This window comes from Diabrotica undecimpunctata, chromosome 8, assembly GCF_040954645.1.
Source record: "Diabrotica undecimpunctata isolate CICGRU chromosome 8, icDiaUnde3, whole genome shotgun sequence".
NCBI lineage: Eukaryota > Metazoa > Arthropoda > Insecta > Coleoptera > Chrysomelidae > Diabrotica > Diabrotica undecimpunctata.
This window is the reverse complement of record NC_092810.1, coordinates 55,461,645-55,482,727: the sequence shown is the minus strand read 5'-3', so window position 1 is coordinate 55,482,727 and position 21,083 is coordinate 55,461,645. Positions and strand designations below refer to the sequence as shown.

The 21,083-nt window shown below is 33.4% G+C and overlaps 1 protein-coding gene across 4 annotated transcripts in view; it reads left to right on the top strand.

Moving 5' to 3' along the window:
• The window catches only part of Jarid2 (Jumonji, AT rich interactive domain 2), a 91,491-nt gene that overhangs the window by 6,812 nt on the left and 63,596 nt on the right, over window positions 1-21,083 (top strand). For all 4 annotated transcript variants that reach the window (XM_072540307.1, XM_072540306.1, XM_072540305.1 and 1 more), the window contains exons 2-3: window positions 6,032-6,925; window positions 18,814-19,114. In XM_072540307.1, coding sequence (XP_072396408.1) covers window positions 6,032-6,925; window positions 18,814-19,114 — 1,195 coding nt within the window. The remainder of the gene's footprint in view (window positions 1-6,031; window positions 6,926-18,813; window positions 19,115-21,083) is intronic.

Sequence of the window (21,083 nt, the reverse complement as noted above, 5' to 3'; positions counted from 1 at the left end):
TTCCAAAACACAAATATTATTGTAGTTTCATAATTAAACTACAACACCCATTGTTTATTGGAAGCTGAAGTACTCATTGTTTCTTGGAATATAGTTTATTTCCATTTTTTGTGAATTTAAGGGAGTGAGATCGGTAACACACGGTGTGAGGAGTGCTTTATATTAACAAAAATTTAGCAATAAATTAAAGACTATATCTCGTAGCTGTCATTATATAGATATTGTAGCTTAAGCGAGGGTCAAATGATGTAATATTTTTAATAAACTGTATCAGCACCATTTCACCAGGGGTAATATTTGCATTGAACGATCATAGGACGATTTAGCAAGTAAGTTGAACATACTTCAAGAAAATTTAATTAGCAATACAATATGACACTAAGATAGGTTCAGTCACCATTATTTTTGGGAAACAGTTCCAGGTAATAAAGTGTTTGTTAGCATAAAACTTCAGCAATAAATTAACAATTAATTCATAGCGGTTCAAGTTTCTGGTTTCAACGTTTTTGGTTGATATACTCGATTTTTCCAGGGGTGCATTTTGCTCTAAGGGGATGATGGTCTAATTTTTTGGGACCAATTAATAACATTTAATTAGCAATAAAATATGCCACCAAGATGGGCCCTGTATCCCTTTTTCTTATCGAGATATAGCTATGGTTATGCTAACTTTTCCGTAAAGTTAGCATAATCATTGTTTCTCGGAAACAGTTGCAGCAATATATTGTTTCTTGACGTAAAACTTAAACAATACATTAGCAATATATTTCTCGCGGTTCGCATGGGGTCCGCAATTGAGGGGTCCGGCAGTAAAAAATGGTAAGGGACAATAACGAAGATTTGAGTTTTGAAGTGTTGAATTTTGAAAAAAAATTATTTAATAAATTTTATTAAAAAATATAAGACTATGAATCATGCTAAAATTAGCTGATATTGTTTTTAATCAGTAGGCAAAATATGAAATGTCAAATATTTTTTTACAATGTTTATTTAGCAAAATATGAAAATATGTACTACAACTTAACATTATTTACCTACAGTGGCGCACCCAGGGGGGTTTTGAAGTTAAACCCCCCCCCCCCCCCAGGATCCTATTCCGACACTGTTACTCACACATTTTAAGGACTCAATGATTTTACATTTTTCAGTTTTTCTGGATGAATACTAAGGGGGTGATTATATTTTTGAGTAAATGTAGGAAATTTTTCTTGTGCAGCTGTTGGTCTTTTTTTTTTATTCAAGGACATGGAATTAAATAATCCGTTGTATGATGCTGAATATTGTATATTTTTGGGAACTTCTGAATAATTTCACACTACTTTGTAAAATACCTACCGGTTGATTAAAATAGCTTTTCAGTACTGAACAATCGTATATATCCTCTTGCTGGACCCTAGTTACTAGAAAAGGTTTCTTTTTCTGACACTTCTTTCAAAATATCTTCCCAGTGATTGGACGAATAGACCATTTCACAGTTTTTCTTGGCATAATTTCCTACAACAGAAAAGCTCTGTCGGCAACGTTATATGTCCTATCTGAGGAAATATATGAACTATTTATTTAAAATAGTCATTTTGTAAAAGATAAAGCCAAAGACCAATGAAGGCCCAGTTTTTATTTTGTCCGCAGCAATTGTCTGAAACAACTATTAGTTTTCTGCCAGGAATATTATTTTTCTCAAAGTACAATTTGAAACAGCTATAGTCCTTTTCCATCATATTGATAGCACATTATGTATGCAAATCCTCAACAGGTCAAAAAAACATAGGTGTCACCCTATACTTGTTTTGAAATAAATAAAAAAAATTAATATTTTAAGATGCCGTCAACAATTCATTATCTTTTAAAAAATCTTATGTAAAATAAGTGTCCACTAATCTCACTATACCTTTTTTGTGCGTAAAAGACGTCGGTATATATGCCACACGATTATTGTTAATTATACACGGGTGATCAACGAGAGAATTCAATGTTTCACGAAATAAATTAATGTAAACAGTAATTTAAAGGTGATTATTGTTTTCTATACAAGTTATCGCCTGACACAAAAAGAATACCTTCTTTGAACGATTACCTGGATTAAGTAGTTTTTATGCCACATTACAGCTTATGCCAATAATATAAATTAGAAATTGTTTGCATCTTCCATTTAGTTTGTAGATGTACATTGTTCATGTCTTACCTACCTACGTTTTTGGTGTCGATATTTTGTTATTTGCATTTAAAAATGACGTCGACAACAGGTTTTATCCCGGTTAAGTGTAGTTTTGAAAGGTGCCTTCAGTCTAAGAGAGAAAAATATAATATTAAATGTACACGATGCACTTGTACATCAACGCCCTTTAAGTAATGTTCGTGAAATCGTTAACATGTGTTCAAATATGACAGGAGTTGGAGAAGCAACAATTTATAGCTTCCCAAAAGAAAGAAAAGGAGGAACTGTTTCATCTCCCACGAAGAGTGGAGGGAGTAAACCCTTGGAAATTGAAGAAATACATAAAAACATGATAAGACGCAGCGTCCACTCATTTTTTTTTAACTAAGAATTTCCAACATTGAACAAAATCCAAACATTAATTAGAGAAAACGAAGAGTTACCAATCATAAGCAACAAGAAATTATGGGGACTATTGAGAGAGATGGGATTTAGTTGGCAAAAGAATAGAAGAAAATCCGTTTTAATTGAAAAAGATTACATTGTATGTTGGAGACGAGATTATCTAAGAACTATTAAAAAGTATCGAGAAGAAGGGAAAACAATTTTTTATTTGGACGAGACTTGGCTAAATGAAGGTCATACTGTACCATATCTATGGGTTGATACAAATGTGAAAAGTTCCCGTCAGGCATTCATCGAAGGTGTATCTACTGGAATTAACAATATTCCCGTTGGAAAAGGACGCAGACTCATAATAACCCATATTGGAAACGAATACGGTTTTGTCAATGGTGGATTATTAAGTTTTGCCTCAATATCAACCAAAGATTACCACGAGGAAATGACTGCTGACGTTTTTGAAGAATATTTTGAGCAAATGTTGGATTTAATTCCAAAAAATTCTGTCATAGTCATAGATAATGCTAGTTACCATTCAAGACTAGCAGAAAAATTGCCAACAACGGTATGGAAAAAAGGAGAGATAATCGAATGGTTGGATAAACACGCAATTGAGTACAAGGAGAATTCGACAAAAAAGGAATTATTACCTATTGTAAGGCAACATAAAGCAGCTTATAAAAAATATATAATTGATGAAATGGCATTAAACCGTGATGTGTTTATTTTACGTTTACCCCCATACCACTCTGAATCCGATAGAAAATATATGGTCTCAAGTAAAGGGTGAAGTCGGACGCAACAACAAAACTTTTAAATTAGAAGACTTGCAACAAGTATTAGAACATTCCTTCAAAAGTAACTCTAGAAAATTGGAAAAATGCTGTTAGTCATGCTCACAAGGAAGAAAATAAAATGTGGAATTTGGATAATATGACTGATGCAATGCTGGAACCGGTAATAATTAACATTGGAGTTGAAGATTCCTTAGATTCTGAAGAAAGCAGTGAATCTGAAATGGAATTTGATTAAAATAATATTCATTTTTTATATATAACCAATAAAATAAACATCTTACATTTCTTGCAAATTCATTAGAACCTGTTAATCTCGATCACTCCGACACTGGCAACTTTATTTAGGGATTAGTAACCCTTAAAACTATTGTATTCTATTCTGCTTCAACCTTTATACCTGGTGGTCATACTCAATTTAAAATTGTTTTCCTATATACTTCTGTAAACTTGTTGACAAATATATATTTTTCATTGAGTCACTCGTATCAACAGTTTAGGGATTTGCATACATAATGTGCTATCAATATGATGGAAATGGGGTATAGATTCATCCCACATAAAAAAGTGACCCTGACCATTCCAAGGGAATGTATGCTTAAATTATAGCACCACAGTTTTCTCTTATAGAACATGGGACCAGTGGTAAGCTTTGGTGTGGGAAGGGTTTGCTGCAGATCAAAACTTATTGCATGCACATCTGGGTTTAAGTTTGCTTTCTCTACTGCGTCTCTGACTGCCTGTTAACCTGCTTCAGCTTTTCTATGACGTAATTCTTGTTCATTTTTAATTTTTTCAACCTGTTTCATCATTGTGTAACTTAGCATTTTCTAAAGCTACTGAAAACTTATTGCACGCTTGATATGTATCCATTTTTAGAATTTTGAAACTTATATTCTTCAGTAAATATTCTTCTGAATTTATCTACAGAAACTGGAAGTTTTCTTTTTCAAAATGCATTCTCCTAAATATTTCTTCCATACTCATATATTGTCTAGAACTGTCAGCACGGGTGTAATGGCTTTTGTACTTAGGTAAGCTTTTAATAAAAGATTTCAGAAAATCTATATCAGAATTGGAATATTTTTAAGGATGATTTGAATGTCGACCTTAGATCTGATTTTGGAGTATTCGATCCAGTTTTTAATTGTTTTACTAAATTTTCAACTCGACCTCGATTTTTCTGTAAGTCGTGGATACTTTGGAAAGCCATTTTGCTTCCTTAACATCTTTTCCTTGTGATTTTAATTTATATTCAATAGTTTGAGATCTTTTTGACACTAGTGCTAGTTTTCTTCCTAGTCACATTTTTAGATCTCATACAACCTTCTAAGTAAGCAGTTTGTGTATCAAAACTGTTCATGCCCCAAAAATTAACAAAAATTGTCTGCAGTTCTTCATGAGATGCAAATAACTCATAGCATTTATTGGGGCAACTACACGGTAGACGGTGTGTTTTTGATAAAACATTATTTCGCTTACCTCTGTATTGTTTATATTCTTTTCCGCGGTTGCTGAGCTCTTTCGTTTTTAATTGCTTACTGTAATTGCGTTTCCTTTTTCTAGATTTTGTTTCTGAAACATAATCTTCTTTTTCCTGTTTACTGTGTTCATTTAAGTCTCCTCTATTTCTTTTTTCTTCCTCCCCTTCTTCTTCATTACTGGACTCTGGGTATGTATAAGAAGAAATTCCATGTTCTTTGAAAAGTTTTCTAAAACATAAATAAAAATAATATTAAGTATTATAGCGCTGCAGAGAATTTATTTTTATATTTGCAAGTAAAAAATGTTAAGTATATCCCTTACCATTTTTTACTTGCAAACAATTATTCTAAGAATATAAATAAATTACCTTCTTTGTAGAAAGTTAATCGAGCTAGCTTCACTAAATATTTGAAATTCAGGATCTTTATCTGAGTCGTAATCATCGTAGCTCTCAGAATTGTCACTATTAACATCAAAAAAGCCATTTAGATTTGAACAACCTGCTTTATCTTCCGCCATCATGGACATATAACGTTATTTTCATGCTTATGCATGTCTCTTACCAAATTTTAAGAAATTAATCTGGTGCCATCTATTATTCGGAGAATAAAATAAGTCAAGTTTTCTGCGTTGCCATGCCTCTTGCCATCTTTTTCATATTTCGGAAAAAATCAAAATTTGTTCATTACCATTGTTTACTACCGAGCCCCTCAATTCATTTGCAATAAAATATGACCCAAGATGGACCCTGTACCCCTTTTCTTTGCCGAGATATAGTTATGGCTATGCTAACTTTACCGTAAAGTTAGCATGACCATTGTTTCTCGGAAACGGCTACAGAAATAATTTTTTTCTGTCCGTAATAAATTAGCAATAAATTATAGTCTTGATCTGAATTCGGCCCTATAAAATGGATATGCTAATTTTACAGACATGCTGTTGTTTCCCTTATTGTCTGCCTTTCTTTTTTACCTTCTGTAATTTCTAGCATCTAATTGCTCAGGTTTTTCATCATAATAGAATATACCATTAGCTATAAAAGATTTATTAGTCTTCAGTGAGTTTGTATTATAAAATAAAAAGAACAAAAATATATTTAAAAGAAATCGTTTTCAGGTTTTAACTGTTTTAATCTACTCATTTAAATGTATTAGTTTTTTAATAGATAAGAATCTCATCTTTGAATTTATTTTAGGACAAAAGTACATGCCCAGAGAAAATTTGCACAGGGCTCAAATGTAAATAGTCCTGTAATAACGCCAATCCGAGAGCTCGAAGCTGAAAGTCCAAAACTTGAAGGTTTACCGGAACCAGTAGAACTGCTTCCTATTAAAAGACCAAATACCGAAGATTTTTTAACATTTCTGTGCTTTCGAGGCACTCCTGTTTTGCCTGCCAATCTAAACTTCTTTAATACCGCCTCCATAGTGGACACAAATGGCCAAGTACATGAAATTAAAAGCGAAACCTCCTTGAAACACGGGCCCATCGATATAGCAAAATGTGGCACATCATCAGAAAAACCCTTTGTAGCATTTGGTGTACGAAAAAGAGCCGATCCCGTCGTAATAAGTCGTCAGATGGATCGAAAACGAAGACACGCTCTGGCTCTACAAGCTCTCCGCCGAAAATATCAAGAACAAAAGATGGCAAAGATTCGTGCCTTAACCATTAGCAAACTATCAGAAAAAGTGACAAATAAAACTTTGGTCAGAACAAATACCGTATCAAAAACAGAAACTATCACAAAAAAGAATAGTACGCTTCAGAAAACTAAAGTGGTAGCTACCAAACATATAAAAGTAACCACTTTGAAAACCACCCTAAAACCCAAGATGAAACAAAATATGTGCTTAAGAAGTTTTAGAGGGCGATTCATCCAACAAGAGTTACCTTTTAGGAAAAAGATGGGTCAAAATAAACGAATTGTTAGAAATGCAGGCGAAAAAAGGACCGTAATACGCAAAAGGAACAAAGATACACAAGAGAAGGCTACTTTGCCGGGGACTTCCAAACAATCTGAAAACCCAGTTTCTCAGCCCATAAGGAGAAAGTTAATCAAGAAAATTGTTACTCCAAGTTCAGATGGGTAAGTACATTTTGTCTAATTTAGTACAATGTGTATTGGAGTTAATATTGAAACCAGAGTGTGTGTATTAGATACTAATAACTTGTAACAATGTAACAACTAATGTATAACAGTGGAGTCATTAGCTATATCATTGGATGCTAATTCAATAGCAGTTCAATGCAGTTCAATAATTAAATGAAACCTCAGCCGTGTAACTATAAAACGACACTTCAGATGACAATTTTATTGATTAAGCTTCGACTAGCTCTGTCTCAGGTGTAGGTACGTCGTATCTTAAATGAAATCTGAACAATGAGAAGAGCAGGGACAAATAAAAGATTATGTTAACTAATCGTATTTATTATACACTAGCTGACATGCTGATCCAGATCATGACAGATGTAGGAAATTTGACTTTTCCCTTCAGGCAGTCGGGATGGAAAGCTTCTTTTTTCCTGTGAATGACGCGACTCATACTGTCTCCAACACACACCTCAAATCTGGACTCATACCTCCATTGTATTGAATGCCATTGCTACTGAGTCCAATCTTTATGCTCTTTTGACCATCATAGTCTATTTTTCTTTTGTTATAATGTTAAAAGTGGCTTTTCCTTAGCCTAAAATAAAATGAAATTTTTCAAAAAAACAATTCGTATTAATTTTCTCAACTATAAAACTTACTTTGTAAGTACCATATCCTAATTTGTGGGCCTCTCGATGACATGTTGATCTAGAAACGTGTCTTCCAATAACGTCACTGCATAAAACGCTTGACTCCACATAATTTGCTCGTCGATTTTTCACTATAATGCGTCTTAATGACCTTGATCTGCTTCGGTTATTTTACTTTTTCGTACGTTTCTAGGTACGACCGAACCTGTAGTTTTGTATCTTCTGACTATATTTCTTACACTATAGCGTGACGATTTCCGAATTGGATTTTCCAGAATTAAAAAATCTAAAAATGGTTGAACAAATTTTCTCATCGATAACTTTACCTCGACCCATTGTACAATCCATAAACGGCAAAAAGCTTTACAATACTACAAAATACGTTTGACATTAACTGACAATATTATTGTTTTGATGTCATTTTTCGATAGCTACCTCTGGATTTAACATAATTATGAAAAAATCAACATAAAAAACATCAACATCGTATGTTGACATAAGTGAATTCATAGCCAGGGTTTAGTTTTTTTTTATTGTTACATTGTATGTTTACAATCTACTCTATACACAGAGTAATAAGTAAATAGTGTGTAAGTAAATTAACGTGAGTTAGGTACCGTCCAGTGATGGTTCTCTAAGTATTATTGCGGTAGGTCTTCTGGCCATACCCTCTTCAATCTTCTTTGGGCAAGTGGTTGAGTGGATAAGTTATTTATCAGTAGTGTTGCCCAAAATCGGTCTTGGTCTTGTTCTTGCGTTTTCGCAAGACCAAGACCAAGACCGCCTAATTTTAGCAAGACCAAGACTGACCGTGCAAGATTTACGCAAGAACAAGACTAAGCATGCGAGACTCTTGCGTCTTGCAGTTAGGACGGAGTGTCGTTTTAGCAGCGAGTATTGTAGTTCGGGTATATGCTTAAATACTCTATGAGACGCAAAAAATGTGTAATAAAAATTTAAAAAACTGGACTTATGCGCATTACGAACAATACCATAAACATACATCAAAATCATCAATCAAAATATTCATTAAAAAAAACACATTTGACACGTGCTCAGAGATCATATGTAAAAATAAAATAGTTTGTACATTCTTTTCCAGCAGACGACTTCTTCGCTCTGAAATTAATTGTCCAGATTTAAATAATCTTGCATTGATACGTCGACAGTAATATCGTATCGAAAATTTTTTAAAATATGTCACCTTAGCTATAAAAAATATAACACTTATTATTACGGACACCCACTTAATAATTCAATTTTTTTCCCATTATAATTTAGTTAGGAGGAACCTAAATAAACAAATCTTATCGGCCCAAGACTAAACATTGTTTCTGCTGAGTGTGCGATGAGATCATTCGGTTAAACCAAATTTGCTGAAAGAGCGCGATAATATTCAAAAGTTTATCAATAACAGATAATGTAGCTTACCGTGTAAACAAAATACCGAAATATTTAGAATAACGAAGTAACGATATATTAATTCTCGGTTTGTTATTATTATAGATACTTAGGGTATTGAATAGTAATGGACATTTATATACTCCGACAAAAATTTGAAGACGATGACACATATATTTGCAGCTGCTGATAATGGTTAAATTTGAGAAGTGTCAGTAGCGTACTGTAGTGCACAGTGAACGTGAGTGAATTTTGATACATTACAGCGGAAAGTTTTCACTGCAAACTCGTAGATTATTATTGTTATTTTAGACTATTATTATTGTTAGAATATTATTATTGTTAACAACTACCTATATTTCGTTATTTCGAGGTAAATTTAAATCTATTGATTTGCCGTGTTTGTCTTAAATGAAATCATGAAACGACAAGTAAACGCATTGTAAGATTTAAAACAAAACGATTAAGGCTTGGATTTGTAATAAAAAAATCAAGAATTAATTATTATATTGTAATGAAGTAAAACCATTAATACTTAGATTAGTTAAAGTTAAATTGATAGTTGATAGTTAAAATTACAGCAACTTTAAGTGCGCCAAAAACTCGCCAGCGTGGACGAAAACCTCTAGATCTAGATGAAACACAACTGAATTTAATCAGGAGGACTGTACATACATTCTTTTTAGAAAATAAGCCCCCAACGATCAAAACAGTTAGGACCAAGTTACTGGAAAACAATATGATTCCTCAAATGAGCGCCGAAACGCTAAGAAAAGTTCTACACAAGTTAAATTTTCGTTACATGAAACGATCTCGAAAATCAATTTTAATAGATAAAGAGGAAATAGTAGCATGGCGACGAAGATATTTGCGCTCTATTAGAGATTATCGTCTTTCCAAAAGAAAAATTTATTATCTTGATGAAACTTGGATTAATGCCGGTCATACAGTTTCCAAAATTTGGCATGATACGACTGTAACAACTCCTCGTCAAGCATTTATAGAAGGCTTATCAACAGGATTACGAGCACCATCAGGCAAAGGTCAGCGTCTTATTGTAGCTCATATCGGTAGTGATACAGGTTTTCTGCAAAATAGTGCTCTCATTTTTGTATCAAAGAAAACAGGCGACTATCATGAGGACATGGACGCCACATGCTTTGAAAGATGGTTCGAAAACGTTCTTCAGCGTATTGAACCTAATTCAGTGGTAGTATTAGACAATGCATCCTATCATAGCCGACTTGTTGAACGAATTCCTAATATGAGTGACAGAAAAGCAGTTTTACAAAATTGGTTAAAAGAAAAATCCATTCCATACGGCGAGGATATGGTTAAAATGGAGCTAATGAATATTATTAGACAACATCGTAGTACATATCGTCAGTATGCTGTGGATACAATGGCTAGACTTCATGGCATTACCGTCTTAAGACTACCACCTTATCATTGTGAACTAAACCCAATAGAATTAATTTGGGCACAAATGAAAGGATATGTAGCTCGAGAAAATGTCACTTTTAAAATTATTGATGTCCAGAGCCTCTTGCAAGCTAGTTTGGACAATATACATTCAACTGATTGGAGCAATGCGATAAGCCATGTTATTAAAGTAGAAGACGATATGTAGAGATTGGACGGCATGGTGGATACTGTTATTGAGCCTGTGACAATACAATTAGGATCAAATGATTCAGACAGTTCAACAGACAGTTCTGCAGAATCAATGGAGTAAAATAATTTGGAAAATTATGAGGTACATATTTTCTTCTTCTTTTTGTGTTAATATGACTATCTGTTTTTTCAATGTGCCTCCAGTAAGTTGTCATTCCATTGTTCTCGTGATCTTTACACTGATCCTCTTCAAATTGGAGAACCGTCTCTCGCCGTGCTTACTACTCTATTTGTTGTCATTCGGCTTATGTAGCCATTCCATTATACCTGTTTTTTACGCAGTTATTAATGCCGCCCACCTTGTCTTGTCATCGTTTTTTCAAAGGGTTGTCATATCTGCTATTTCTAACATTTTTTTGTCCTTTTTGTATCCGGTCGTGTTTCTGCCGCGCATTTATTGGTCTGATGACTGTTTTGTAAATTCTACGTTTCATTTCTTTTCCGATATTTTTATTTCTCCATATTGTTTCATTCAGGCAACCTGCGGCTCGTTTGCTTTATTCACTTGATCCTCCACTTCCGTTTCGAGTTTTCCATAGCTAGATAGATGAGGTACATATGTGCTTTTAAAATTAATTGAAACAGTCACATTTACCAGTGTTGTGAAAAAATTGATTACTCTTATAATAAAACAATCTCATTTAAATTCATCTCAGTCAGAAACAGACTCTGAATGAATATTGCATTGTGGATTAGGTCTATTGGGGACACCACGTACAAATAAAACGCACCGAAAACTTTACCCCATGGGTGGTGTGGAAACAAGTTAATTGGAGAGGTTATAACTCCACCTCTTAAGATTATTAAAAATTTGGTTCAGTTGTGATTAGTTTATTGTATATTAGCTTATTTATATCACCATAAATTGAATACTTTATAGAAACACTAAAGATTTTATTGTATAAATTCATGAAACAAAATAAAATACCTGAAAGTTAAAACCTATTTATTTTAAGATTTTATTTCAGTTAATTGATACGCAACCAATCAAAACACGCATTCTGTAATTGACACTACAGTTGGCTAACTTTAGGTACTCAATGTCACTCTTTAATAAGAAGAGCCCTTAGAACATTCTCAAGCGATTAAAGATTTTTAAGTCTTGTAAACCACATAATATAAACTGTACCTAGTACACTAGTTTGACCAAAATAGTTTTTCCAATTCAAAACAATTTTATTTAGAACAATATTATTTAAGATTTACAAATTCTAAAATCTTAATACCTCAGTACAGAGCCTTTACGATTAAAAATCATAACATAAATACGTATAAATACAAACGTTTTTACTAACAATTGTTATATTTGTTATTTGGCAATAAATTATCTAAACATTTTATTAAAAAAAACGTAGTCTAACTGTTTTTATTTTATTCAATAAATTCTCAAATAAATTCAAATTTTAATACAAGACTTTAAACACGCTTTCATGAAACGCCACTGATAAGGAGTGAGTAATTACGAATTCGGATTATTTGTGGTGACCAAATATTATTTGCTAAAACGTATCGTGAATGCATTTGTTGTTACAGCTGGCTCACTGTAAAAGACCGCATATCATCGAGTAAAATGTACGGAGATCAATAAAAATGTTGTGAACTGATATTGTGTTGATTTTCTTATTAGTAAACGGCGTATTTGATTTAGACCTCGTACAATTCGGCTGTTATATTAAATGTATTAGTCACCTTTTTGAATATCTTGGAGGACTATAGTAGTAGGTACTTTTTCGACATCACTAAACTTCATTTGACAAGTTTACAATTTGACATGGGAGACAAAGATTAAAATAGTTTTGAAATAGTCGGAGTAGTGAACGTTGGAATTATAGATATAAAAGGCCTAAAAGCAAATTTGATTTTGTGAGTTTTTCGAAATAATTTATGAATCCCAAATTGCTTTGTTTGAATTGTGCCTACATAGAAAGGTGAAAATGAAAATGAAAAACAGAAACACTTCAGGTTTAAGGAAGCATCTAATATCTTTTCACAAAAAAGAATTACAAATATTTCTCCCTGAAAAACCATAATTCTGGTTCCTAAAAAAATATTCCTACTACTTTATTTTGGTAAATTAATGTATTTATTAAGTAGATATCTCCTTAATTTAAAATAACTTCTTTTGATTATCATTGCTTTCTTATATATATATATATATATATATATATATATATATATATATATATATATATATATATATATATATATATATATATAAGGTTCTTGAACTCCTAAGTGGAGCATAGAGCTTCAGTGAAAACGCGCCATCGGGTTCTATTTTGCGCTAAGGCCTTCACCTCATTCCAAGACTTTCCTTGGCCTCTTATCTCGTCCATGATGGATCTTCTCCAAGTTTGTACTGGGCGACCTCTTTTTCTTTTCCCTTGGGGATTCCACTCTAGGGCAGTCTTTGCGATACTGCAACTATTTTTTTTTTATTGCTTTCTTACCTATTCTTTATTTTTTCAAGTTAGTTTTTTATATAAAAGTAGAGCTAAGATTGTTAATAACATTTATGTTGCTTTAATAAGTGGATTATAGTTTGTTATCTTATCACCTAAAGAATATGTGCCCTTGATACCTGTATTTGGATTTTTGCCACGTACCAATCTTTTTTAAGATTTCCATTTCATATATGGTGGAGGTCCATCAATACCTTTCTAGACAGAAAATGTTCTTTAAAATACAGTCAAGTTTATGTCATTACTTTGGTTTTTTGTGTTTTAACCATGTTTGATTGACTTTCATGGGGCATGGTAGATAGCTGGGTTAGTTAGAGCATAGGCACGGATCGCTTAGATCGTGGCTTCAAACTTCCCTAGTAACGTTTAATAAATAGCAATAGGCTAATGGGTAACTGCAAGACTCTTGCTGCAAGACCAAGACCGGGAGTGCAATACCAAGACCAGGTGTATTGGCTCAAGACCAAGACCAAGACTGTCTAAGTCTCGTCTTAGACGAGAATCAGTGGTGAGATTTTTATATTTTATTGAGTGATTCTTTATTATGTCCTTAAGTAATGGGATGTCCAGATCATTGTGAAGTGTTTGTTTAGATACATACCATGGAGCTTTACTTATCATACAGAGTATTTTGGATTGGAATGTTTGAAGTATCTTCGTATTTGAAGGTTTACTACAGCCCCATAGTTCTATCCATATGCCCAAACTGGTATAAGTATAGCTTTGTACAGAAGCAGTTTATTTTCAAGAGATAACCGAGACCTTTTGTTAAATAGCCGGTTCATATTTTTTAGTTTAAGATCTAGTTGTTTCCGTTTAGTTTTAATGTGTGTTGTCCATGTAAGTTTTTCATCCAGGTGCAATCGCAAGTATTTGACAACTGGTTTTATAGGAATGGAATTATATTATTAATATAAACTTGTGGACATGTGGATTTTCTTGTTGTAAAAGTAATTTGTACTGATTTGCTAGCATTAACACTGATCTTCCATTGCTTAAGCCAGTTTTGTAATTGATCCAAATGATTTTGTACTTTTTGTGATGCTACCATTAGGGTCGATATCCACTGCCAAGATTCCCGTGTCATCGGCAAATGTAGCTAAGAAGGTATCATTGCTGATTGGAACGTCTGCTGTAAATATCAGATACAGAAATGGGCCCAAAACGCTACCCTGAGGTACATCAGATTGTATGATGTGGTAATTTGTGTAGCTGTCTTCCATTTTGACTTGAAGTAACGGTCAGTAAGATATGATTTTAGTTTATAGTTGGTCTGTTAGGTGTAATTTCAATTTTAGATGAAAAATTCATGCCTTACTCTATCAAATGCCTGTTGTATATCTAGAAACAGTCCAGCGCAAAACTTTTTCTCTTCGAGAGTTGTTTTAATTATATTTACTATTCTGTGGTATTGTTGGATGATTGAGTGTTCACGTCTAAATCCGAATTGGTGTTGTGGTATAATTTTGTTTATGGGAACAACTTGCTCGATTTTATGTAATAGTAGCCTTTCTAATACTTTTGACATTATTGGGAGTAGGCTTATAGGGCGATATGAATTTGCTTGCGTTGCGGGCTTACCAGGTTTCGTAATCATACTAACTTGAGCAAATTTCCATTGTATTGAAAAGTATCGAAGACATAGTATGCTGTTGTATATTATTGTTAATAGCACCACTGCTTTTCTCGGTAGCTTCTGAAGTAATTCCTCTGTTATCAAATCATAGCCAGGAGCTTTCTTAGGATTTAGCATTTTTTATTTGTAGTCGAACCTCTGTCAGAGTAAACGTTGTTAGAGGAAGAGATAGTTGACATGGAGTTTCGAGGTACATTCTTATGTCATCATCTTCATCGTTATCAGTACCTGGTGCTGCGAATACAGTTGCAAGATGCTCTGCGAATACTGTTGTTTTTTCTGCGTTTGTCTGGGCCCAGGTCATATCTGTTTTTCTTAAAGGTAAATTTGTTATTGTCGGTCGTAAACTTTTTTGTAGCTTTTCATATAGAGTGGTCTTCGTGTGAGAGGTTCGAAACATAAAACTGGAAAGAGTCGTTTTTTTTTTCTTGATGTAATGCTCTATTTAGTCTATGACTTGATCCTGTTAAGGTACGTTTTATTTAGTGGATTTCTTTTTTTTTGCTATCAGTTCTCTTATATGAAGGGGGATATTATGGTTTTTTTGGACACTTCTTTGGCGCTGTGGTGTTGCTTCCCATCCTATCGTTTGTAAAACTGTTGTTAAATAGTCTACTGCTTTCTCTACATCTTCGTTTTCTTTTATCCTAATATCTAGTCTAATTTTTGTATTTACAGAATTTTGGAAAACATCCCAGTTGGTTTCTTTAGTTGTGAGTTTGGGTGATGGTGTTCTCCATATTATGTGTGTACCTAAAGTTATTATTATTGTACTGTGATCTGTTGTTAAATCGAAGTTTGACTCTATTGTTTGGACTGCGTAGTGTTTGATTTTTTATTTAATCATAACGGCAGAACCTGCATGTGCTCCTCTGTCTGGATGGTTTGCATAATACACAGTATAGTAAGGTATCTTAATAACCGTTCTTTGTGTGGCATCGCTTTCAAATATTAATAGAATGTCTATATTATACATTTTAAAAAACAGTGATATCTCTAATATATGGTTTGAAATACCATTAGCATTCCACGACGCAATTCGTAGTGACTTGAAAGCTATTTTGTTAATGACTGTAGTTAACATGGTAAAAATCATGCTATTTTGGTTTAATAGTTAAGAGAACATATTTTTGAATTCGTTTAGGAAATTTGATAGTTGTGTGTGTGTGTGTGTGTTTTGTTTTATGGCACTGGAACTAAGCCAATTAGCCAGAACAAATGTGTGAAAGTTATAAGGAAAATGCTTCAGTTAAGTATTAATTTTCACTTAATGCGTATCTAATATTATCTTATATTTAATGAACAACACATATTATTATACATAATACTCAATATTATATTATTGATTATCCTTATAATGTAACTATTTTTTTTTTAACTATATTGTTTGGTTTTTTATCTGCTAATTCATTGTTGTTATTTTTGTTATTATGGGCATGATGTTGGGTAGGTATATTTACATTGGGATTGTTGACAGGATTTTGAGTGGTGATTTGTTTTGATTTGTCATGGTATCCGACATTTAGTAGTTCACAATAAACAGAACATCCTCTGTAATTAGAAGGATAGTCTCCATTGCAGTTAGTGCAAGTTGCTGGCGTGTTTTTTGGTTTCTTGCGGTCCTTTGTGTTGTGTGATCCAGCGCATTTTACGCAATTATATTGTTTTGCACAGTACGTTTTAGTGTGACCATATTCTTGACATCGTGTACATTGTGGTATATTTCTTTTAATTCTTGGTGGTTCAACCCTTATTTTACAATGTTGTATATACTGTAGTTCAAATATTTCTTTGTTGTTCGTTTGAGGTTGGAGGTCCGCAAAAAATAATGGTAATGGTTCACGGCTCAATCTGTGTCTGACATTTGTAACGTTCCTTACCTTATGACCCTTTTTCTGGATTTCCGCTTTTATTTCATCTATCGGAAAAGAGTGATGTAGATCTCGAATAACTGCTCTGTATGCTCTGTCTTCCTTAGGTTGGTATGTATGGTGGACGATATTTTCCTCTCGTACGTGATGTATTAGTTTTCTGTAGGATTCAGGTGTCTTTGGTAAAATTTTTATTGAAAGCTTTAGTGAAGTAAGTTTCTACTTCTACTGCTTGAGCTAAATTATCTATTATTTTACTATAGTCATTCACGCCATATATAAAAATTGGAGGGGGTTTTGAGATTGGTGGATTTTTATTCATATCATTTACGGAGCTTTCCTGTGAAAGTGGCTGAAACCTATTTGAGAATGTAATTGGAGCTTCTTCTTCTCTTAAATCTTGACGTTTAAGCCTTTTTCTTTTTGATCTTATTGTTGGTCATGGGTGTTTATTATTTTGAGAGTCTTCATGTTCTTCATCTGACATCGAATCATATTCATTCTGTGTTTCTGGATTGTTTTTTAAGTTTAAGTTAGCTTGAGAGTTTGATGTAGAATGAGAAAAGTTGGTTTGCTGGGCAATTACTGGCTGTACCTGATATCGTTGTTGATAATTATTATCAAAAGGTATCATTTGGTTGACTATTGGTTGATTTGAGCACAATGGTGGATCTTGAGTATTTATTTGACTTACTTGGTAATACGGATGTATTAGATTTGTAGGCTCGTTCTGCATTACAGTTGGAAACTGCACTGTAGGGTACTGAAAATCATTTGATCCTGGTCCGTTCCCGGCTGGAAACATTATCTCTTCACTTAGAGCTCACTTTTATTTCACATTGACTGGATAAATAAAAATTTATTTATTTACCAATAATCAATTTATTAATCAAAATTAATATTTTTCCGGGAGAATCCCAAAATCCACATTAAGTTTGACAGTTATTTTGACAATTCTTAGATACGCCAGGGTTTAGTGAATTTTTTTTTATTGTTGAAAATAAAAAAAAGGGTAATATTTTTAATAAATATTAATAAAAATGCCATATTAATTAATATGGGAACTTATAAAAACATGCAGAGGATAATTTGTGTATGTTATTCAACTTAAACTGCAAATTCCATAGGTGGGCCAAAAGTCTTTAGCTTGGGTCATACCAATATTAGTCCCCTTTACCGTTATGTCCCGTCTAAGCGTTTCCTCCGGGTCTTCTTTAGTCTTACTCTCCTACTCTTCCCAGGATTTCGCAGATCAGCAATTGTTCATATTGGTTAATTAATGTCTGGACGTTGAATATGACCAAACCATCTTAACCTATGCTCTCCCATTTTGGCATCAGTAATATGCTCATTCTTAATTTTATCCTTTTTTGTGACTTCACTCATCCATCTAAGCATTCTAATTTCCACCACATCCATTCGTTGGTTCTCTTTATTTTTAATTGGCCAATCTTCAGTTTCGCACATCATATGGAGTTTTATTGATTTTTCCCTTCAGCTTCATTGCATGTACAGAGAATGCCAGATGACAGGATTCCAAAACAGATTTTGACGTGGACACCACAAGGGAGAAGGAAAAAAAGAAGGCCGAGAAAAAGCTGGAGAGAGGGAATTGAAAAAGAACTAGAGGAAAGAGAAATCCCTCCAGGCCTATGGCTGAATAGAGAAGAATGGCGGTTAGGAGTCGGAAGGCGTCGGAGAACGCTGTAAACCGATAGTAGTAGTAGTAGTAGCTTCATTGCAATGTTTCTGTCACACAAAGCACCACTCGCTTCTTTCAACTTCATCCTCCATCCAATCCTAATTCTATTGTTTCCATCTTCATTTATTTCTCCATTACTCTGTAATACCGATCCTATGTACTTAAAACCATTTCACAATCATTTCTTCATCCAAAGATATCATTTATTTGCAATAACACCATATTTAAATGAACATTCCAAATACTCTGTTTTCGTTCTACTAAATTTTAAACCTTTTTCCTCAAGAGCTTGTCTCCACTATTAAGTTTTTTTTCTAAATGACATAACAGAGATAATATGAAAAGAAAAACCATGGATGCCCTAATTATTCTGCGAAATACCTGTCTAAAAATACAATGAATATTGCCAAATATCAGGGTGTACACTTTTGAGTGGACAACTCTGTATAATGAGTTAAATTTGTATTTTATTTGATCATTTTTCAGTTCACGCTTCACCAGATCCAGTTTAACAAACACGAAATCCGAAATAATGAGGAAACAGATAAAACGCATATTGATACCGAATAGGAATAACAACCCTTTAATTAAGACTAGACCGAGATCTCTTAGATTAACTACAGTGAAAAAAAGTGTTTTGTCCCGACGGAAAAGCAATTCTTTGAAAACTAAACAAAGAATGAGGGCTGCGCAAAGGCAACATAACGTGGTTTGTGAAACAACTGAGAAAACAGAAGAAATTAAACTTAGGAGATCACCGTTGACTAATAAGATTGAGTCAAAACAAGTAAGTCATTTTAATTTTCACCCTCTATCACTTGATTTTTTTATTACTAATTTTACCGTATATAATATGAGAGAAAATTTTGCCGGAAATATTTTCGACTGGTATGAAAGTTGTCTGGCAATTTTCGCGAATTAAATTTTGACAGTTAAATCACGAGACGTCAGTCTAGTGATTTTGTCAAAATTTCATAAACCAAAATTGTCAAAAGGCAACAAACTTAAATAAAACCAGAAGAAAATTTTGCCGGTAAATAATTTTCTGTTTCACCTTCAAGACTGTTTCACGAGACAACCATATCAACGAAACATAATCTTTATTTATTTGTTAAGCCTCCATCACTCGCACCTCAAAAAATTACGCCATCACTCGCGTGTTAGATTTTATCTAACATATGGGTATAGGTCAAATAAATGAGTCATTAGTACTTATTGGTTAAGTTTATTGGCTATTAACTCACAAAAAACGATAAACTTATATTTTTTTAAAACAAAACTGCAAAAAAAAACTACTAGGTAAACTAAAAAAATATACACATTATCCTAGAACAAAACAAATAAGGGGATTTATTCAAAAAAAAAAAATGGTCGCATTATGCATAAAATTCGATTTCTTCCTCTTCTAGGCAGTGGTGACAAGTAAAATTTGTTAAACCAGTGTGCTCTTTACATATCGGCAACTTACAGTTAGTACAATAATGTTGGGTAAACCTGTTCTTCCTTACAGGGCAAAAAGAACATCTTGGTTTTATAGTTGGAGTTGCCCCTTGAGAAACTGATGGCTTTTCTCCGGTTATATTTCGGATCCTGAGTTTCAACTGAAAAGTCAGATTTGGGATATTGGAACGTCGTTGAAGATGGGACATTAAAAGTTGCTTGTCAAGCTCCGCAATGTAGCTTCTTCGAGATGTTACAATATTAGTGTTATTGTTGTAAATTATTTGGCTGTTTATAGTTGAAATATTTAGTAGGCTGCAAAAAATAGTAAACGGCCAGCGATTGCTAAATCGAGTCACGGAATATTCTGCCTTCATTTTATCAACAACATCCACTCCGCCTTTTGTGAGGTTGTAATCAGTAATAATCTATGGCTTCATGGTATACTCTTTAGTGTTTTCATCAAAGAAACCATCGCTGTGTAGTGTTGAAAGTAGTAGTACATTCTTATTTTTTTTGCACATATGATACAAGTACACTCTTATTTCCATCGTCACCATATGCAAACATGCTACTACATAAAGGTCTTCCTTTTACGTTTGTCAACTCAAGGGGGATTTGTTGTTTGTTTTTACGCAAAGTACCTATCGTTGTCAAGCAATGATCGTTCAATAAAGAGTTGGCTAAGGGTACAGAGGAAAAGTAATTATCCGTAGTTACATTTCGACCGGTTCCACTTATGGATCGTATAAATCTTTTTACTACAATAGATGCATCGTTGGGTAGTTGATATGGTCCTTCAAGTTTTTTGCCGGGGTAAATTTCGAGATTTTGTGTAAAAATGTTCTAGCGTTTGTAACCTCAGAAACCTTTTTTGGATGGTGCTAGAAAGGTCACCAATGGAGACACTGTGGACGACAGCCAGATGGTTGGTGGAGAGTGAGTCGTGGGTTCGAAACTAGCTTTTAGAACCGGGAATGGGTCCAACGGACGAAATAAGTAAAGATAGGATAGGATAAGATATATTAGAAACGATACAGAAATAAACAAAAAGATAGATGGATAAAATTACCAAAGATAAGGTAAGATAGAAAAAGGGCGCCACTTAACTTTTTGGGATTTAAGGGGAAAGTTAAGAAACCTTAGAAACGGAAAGAGATAAGGAAAGATATTTAGATTCTGAGACCAAATCCAGGGAAAGATATCAATAGTTAATTATTAAATAAATATTGTCAACACACTACATAAACAAATAATAAATATATTAGGTGGATTCCGTCCACCTACTTACCTACGAAACTTAATCAGCCTGATCT